Source organism: Somniosus microcephalus, chromosome 11 (genome assembly GCF_052327205.1).
Source record: "Somniosus microcephalus isolate GS21.2 chromosome 11, FLI_Smic_1.0, whole genome shotgun sequence".
Lineage (NCBI taxonomy): Eukaryota > Metazoa > Chordata > Chondrichthyes > Squaliformes > Somniosidae > Somniosus > Somniosus microcephalus.
The window spans coordinates 132,311,492-132,317,491 of record NC_140997.1 but is presented as its reverse complement, the minus strand read 5'-3'; the positions used below and the strand labels follow the sequence as shown (position 1 = coordinate 132,317,491).

Below are 6,000 nucleotides of genomic sequence, written 5' to 3'. Positions count from 1 at the left end.
ACAGATGCCTCACGCCATTGAGTCCCTGGCTCAGAGTGTGGTGGCTTTCCGGGGAATCACAGGCCAGGGGGTTCGAACAGCGCACGACAGGGGTGTCCAGCAACTGGCCGCAGCGCACGACAGGGGTGTGCAGCAACTCGCAGCAGCGCAGGACGCGGGTGTGCAGCAACTGGCGGCAGCGCAGGACGCGGGTGTGCAGCAACTGGCGGCAGCGCAGGACGCAACTCGCGAGATGAGTGGTGCCGTCCACACACTGGCAGAGCTGATGCGGGCACATACCAGGGCAGTTCGGGCACTCACTTCTGCCACACTCGCTGTGGCACGGAGGCATCGCCATGGCACCCACCGCCCTGCTGCAGCACAGCGGTCTGGCCTCCCCCAGATTGCTGCGCTTGCTACACTGCCAGCCCGGCCGAGTGCCAGTGTCTCTGGCGAGCAGCGCGCACCTGCCATCAGCCAGCTTGCCCCCAATGGTGCTGCCGACACTGCCACTCCCCCAGCCAAGGTGCGACAAGCTGCTGCTAAGACTGATGCTGCCCAGCCACAGCTGCAGCAGTCAGCAGGCGGCCCCTCCCGGGCCAGGCCTCGTCCAGGCCGACCCCCAAGGGCATCTGCCGACACGCTTTGTGGCCCTCATGAGCCTTCCCCCAGCCTCGCCACACCCGCAGGGCCCAGGTTGAGGCGGAGCAGCAGGTCGGCCAGGGGCCGGAGAAGCCTGTCTAAGGACTCGCCCTCTCGGCACACCCATTAGAGTGTGGTGAGAGCGGTTTCTTTTATATTGGGGGGCTTGTGTTGTGGGGGGCATTATTTTGTTAAGGCCGAGGATCAAGGCATTTTTTGTTCTCATGGGGGTGTCTCTGTTGTAGGGGGGGGCTTATTTTTGTAAGGCCGCTGTTGAAGGCCTTTTGGATGGGCAAGTTTTGTTAGTCCTCCCCAGGTTTTGGGAGTGACAGATGTTTTTGACTGTTTTTTGGGGGTCTTGTCTGTTTTTCTGTTTCATGTGGGAAGGGCCCTGAGTTTGTGAAATAAAGCTTTTGATTTATTCAGCATGTCCAGGTGTCATGTTTGAAGTGGTTGTTGCGTTAACCGGCTGAGGGCTTGCGGAGCGGCTGCCTCAGGTGCGTTCATTGCCACAGGCCATTCCCTGACAGGGGGCCTAGAAGTGTCGATCAATAAGCCCCCGGCGGACGGCCCTTGGCCCTTGTCGCTCCCTCCTGGGCTGGTCCTCCTCCTCCTCCTCCTCCTCCTGCTCATCCTCCTGAGGTGGTGGTGCAATGCCAGGTGGCAGTGCCTGAGTCCTGCGGATAGCCAGGTTGTGCAGCATGCAGCACACGACGACGAACTGGGAGACTCTATCCGGCGAATACTGAAGAGATCCTCCGGAACGATCCAGGCAGCGGAACCGTTGCTTGAGGACGCCTATCGTTTGCTCGATGATGTTCCTTGTGGCTTGATGGCTTTCGTTGTATGCCTCCTCCGCTGGGGTCCTGGGCGCGCGGAGCAGGGTCATGAGCCATGTACACAAAGGGTAGCCCTTGTCCCCGATAAGCCATCCCCTTGGTGGAGGCTGTGCCTCGAACATGTCAGCCACAGTAGTCTGGCGCAGGATAAATGCATCGTGGCTGCTTCCTGGGAAGCGGGCATTGACAGCTAGGATGCGCTGCCTGTGGTCACACACCAGCTGTACATTTAGGGAATGGTAGCCCTTCCGGTTGCGGTAATCCTCGGCATTGTGGATAGGTGCCCGCATAGCCACATGCGTGCAGTCAATGGCGCCCTGCACCATGGGGAAGCCCACGATCCTGCCAAATCCGACTGCACGCTGCTCCTGCCTCTGTCGGGTCATGGGGAAGGAGATGAATTGGTGTCTCCTCGCGTAAAGTGCATCGGTGACCTGCCGGATGCAGCGATGCGCGGCGAACTGGGAGATGTTCGCTATGTCCGCAGCAGCGGCTTGGAAGGAGCCGCTTGCATAAAAGTTCAGAGCCACCGTGACCTTCACTTCCACCGAGAGAGACGTCCTGCACATCAGCTGTGGACGCAGATCTGTGTGAAGCAGCTGGCAGATCTCTGCAACCACCTCCCTTCTGAAGCGCAGCCTCTTCACACAATGCGCCGCAGTCATGGTGAGATAGGACACCTGCTGCCGGTATTGCCTGAGTGGGTAAGGCCTACGTTGCCGACGCCTGATGGCCCCTCTGCGTCTAGGCATGGCTGGCCCTCTCTCACAGCGTCTGCGAGCCCTTCGCACATAATGCTGCAACTGAGGGTTGGCCCCCCATACAGCCCCCATAATAAAGTTGAGAACAGATAAATCACAATGAATCAAATGTCAAAGCACTGGCCAGAAGCCAAAAATACCTCTCCTATGTTGTCCCAAATCAGTAACCTCTGTCCCTTGGTCTCTGTCCAGAAATCCAAAGCAGTGAAGTCATTGCAGCAAAATGGCTGGGCTTTATAGGTCAGTGTAAGTGCCCTTTAATTTGCGCTCCCCGAGGCCCACAGGGCCTCTTTTGCGTTCCACCTCACAGTTCTTAGCAGCGCCACGCCCACATTGTGCGGGCGCCACTGAATTTCCGGTTTGGGGCGCACAAACAACGTTGCGCGACGATATGACGTCATAAGCCGCGCGCACCTGAGCGGGCGCAAACACTTTGCGCCGGCGCTAAATGTCAACTGAATTTGGGCGTCGGCGCAGATCGGACTGCGTTCAGGCGCTAAGTGTCTAGCGCCGGAAATATAGCCCTTTTATGGCGTTAGCGGCTGGCGCAACCCACTGAATTTCTAGGCCACCCTGTCTGAACCCAGGAGAGTCTATCTAGTGCTGCTTTACACTGGACTGTTTTTGATATTGGCCCAGAAATTCGGGTTGGGAGCTTCCCGCGGGTGCAAGCCCCCGATCTGCACTTACCTTGTGCGCCGGCCGTTGTGTTGTGGGCCCCCGTGGAATTCCGATCCGGGGCCTGGTCCAGCTGCCGGCGCGCAGTGCTTGCGTATCCCAGGGGTGCAGTTAGTTCAATGCGTCCCCTGGAATCACGTGGGCCATGGGGAGCCAATCGGAGCAGGGAATGCTCCATTCATAAGTCTGACAGAAAATGCTGTCAAGACTTATAAATACTACGGCCCCAAAACAGCACTAAATCGTCAAATAAATTTTAAAAAAACATCACATTTTTGAAATAAACGATAAATTACATGAGATAACTATTTTAAAGAATAATTTAAATTTTTGAAAAAAATAATTTTATTTTCTAATGGGGCTAAAAATAAACTTACCTTGCTTTAACGTATTTAAAAACAATAAACCTGTGGAAAAAATGTTTTAATTTTAATTAATTCACCACTTACCTTGTAAAAAGCAGCCCTTGCGACTGCTTTTTACATGTCTAACTTCTGGAGACTTACCCTCCCGGGAAAACCTGTAAAAAAAAATGAAGTTCAATGCGCACGCACAGCCTCTCCTGCGCACGCGTTGGACCTCTGAACCCCTTCGTTCAGAGGAACAGAAGTGCCGGTTTCCCGCGCATGCGCAGTGCATGCAGGAAACCGGCACTTCCATTGGGCCTACGGGTGAGTACCCCGTGCGTACTCACCCGTGGAGACCCGAATTTCTGGGCCAAGACTCTGGTACACTTCTCTCTGGGTTTCCTGCTTTTCAGGTATAGCTCTCACACAAGAAATACCAGACCTCAGTGACATCATTTTACCCACAATTCTTAGCAAAGGTGAAATATAAAGTGCCTTGACCAGAAGACTGAGGAATAACAAATAGAACATACGTACAAGGAAAGCAAAATGGAGAGAAGAGACAGGAACATAATGAAATGATTAATACCCTATGAGGTTCACAACCCTTGTAAATTCATCAAATGCCTCATTCATTCTTTGCTTTCCCAATAATCAAAGTGAAGTGCGTGATTGCAACAGGAAATTTTCCCAAATTGGACCTGAAGGATTGAGGACTCTTCAGAACACTCCAATGCTCTCCACACAGGGCCCTCCAACTGCAAATGCAATCAGAGAGCAGCCAGGCCACAAACAGACAGGCCTCCCTTCTCACAGAATCAAAGTATTAGTCCAAAGTAAATAGTTTCTCAAAGAAATGTAGTCTGTTTACAATAAACAGAGGTGGCTGACACCCGTAGGATGAACCAGTGAACACCTTGATTTTCAGTGCCCGTTGTGGCCTATTCTTGATTGATGCCATGTTCCCATGGTACCTTGGCCTGGTCCTCTTTACCACTGTGGCCGGACTGTGACAGTTTGCGTGTGAAAGCCTTTGGCCTGCTCTCTTCTTCAAGTGCTTCTTCATTGTCTGTGTATGCAGGCCTGGGGTGATATGGTTTGGGGGGCAAGACTGGGATCTCTGCAGGTTCCTTAGGAATGACCCCAGTGGGAGCAGAGTGGCTGCGGCATGGGTGAGCTTTCACCGATTCAATGACGTCTGGTTCAGACAGGCTGTATCTTACTGGTATATAAGGGGCTTCCCCATCTTCGTCCGGGTTCCAGGTCTGACTGGGGACAGAGTCTGTCGTGTCAGTGCGCGGTGGCTCCGTTGATTGGCCAAAGTTGCTTTCACTTAAAGAGGACACCCCACTGCTCGCGCTGCCGGACAGAGTGGAGTTACTGCCATCAAGACCCGAGTGGGGGCTGGTAGGCGATGCAGGAATGGGATGCAGTGAAGACTGCTGGGGGTGGGGGAGAAAGAAAAAAGCAGGAAAGAAGGTTAATATTCGCAGTCCTTTGTGTGTCCAAAAATAAAAGCCCTTTCATCTCGCAATATCTTTGTTCAGGTGGGACATTCCAGGCAAGTTCTTGCCCATGACTGTGGTCAATGACAAAGTGAGCTTAGAATCGTGACTATGAGTGTTAGCAGACTATTCAACTGTGGAGGGCATCGCAGCCAAACCCGATCTTCTCCGCACCTCAAGGCACAGAGATGCACAATTTGCTGCAGGGTCTCTGGATAGCGACCAGGAACAAGAATCAAGGCTGATTTCCCCCCTCCTTTATCTGATGTATTGAGGCCAATTGCAGCAGCCCCATCACTGCCCTAACTGAGATCAGCTAACTCAACATAGTACAGGGACTAAAAATGAAACCTTCTGGTCTAGACGGCTCAAAACCACAAAGGATCATACATCTACCACTCAACCCTCAGGGGACCTAAGCATAAAAATCCCATGACACTATTATAAGAAGAGCAGGGAGTTCTCCCAGTGTCCTGGCCAATATTTATCCCTCAACCAACATTACTAAAATAGATTTTCTGGTCATTATTACATTGCTGTTTGTGGGAGCTTGCAGTGCGCAAATTGCCTGCCGCAATTCCCTACATTACAACAGTGACTACACTTCAAAAGAGTTTCATTGGTTGTAAAGAGCTTTGGGACGTCCCGAGTTCGTGAAAGGCGCTAAAAAATGCAAGACTTTCTTGCTTCTTTATAGGGAGTCCAGGAAATAAAGCTGTATCCTATCACTCTGGCACAAGCTTATATTTCTCTGTCCTTGACACTTCCTTTTCCATTTATACGAATGTATACTTCAACATCACAGATGAGGTTTCCAAGCATGTCTGTGCAAAGGTGAATTCATTCAGATTTTTTTTCTTTGTGGAGCTACCAGGCTAACACTGACCAATTGTGGATTACTTACCTTGCGTAGGGTTCGTGCCGGCAAGGCAGGCGGTATATCACTGATCTGATGATGGAAGGCATCAAAATTCATAGAAAAATGACCTGGGTAAACAAATGAGAAAACTTCACTAATATTACCAAATCATCAGCCTCACCTTAACCATCGCCACCAACATTACTGCCATCAGTATCATCGTCACCATCACCACTACCAACATCACCATGATCATGGAATCTTCAAATTTTACAGCACAGAAGGAGGACATTTGGCCCATCGAGTCGACACTGACTCTGTGAAATAGCTATCCCTTTAATCCTATTCCTCTGTCCTGTTCCCACACCGTTTTCTTTTTCAAAAAATTGT

At 51.7% G+C, this 6,000-nt stretch overlaps 1 protein-coding gene across 6 annotated transcripts in view; it reads right to left on the bottom strand.

Moving 5' to 3' along the window:
• Positions 1-2,291: 2,291 nt before the first annotated feature.
• dock3 (dedicator of cytokinesis 3) overlaps positions 2,292-6,000 on the bottom strand; it is a 1,512,713-nt gene continuing 1,509,004 nt past the window's right edge. For 5 of the 6 annotated variants that reach the window (XM_086001257.1, XM_086001258.1, XM_086001260.1 and 2 more), the window contains one exon: positions 5,581-5,738. In XM_086001257.1, the coding sequence (XP_085857383.1) occupies positions 5,596-5,738 (143 nt within the window). In that variant the 3' untranslated portion in view covers positions 5,581-5,595. Of the gene's footprint in view, positions 4,686-5,580; positions 5,739-6,000 lie in introns of those variants that run through there. The other variant, XM_086001262.1, reaches the window with a different exon arrangement.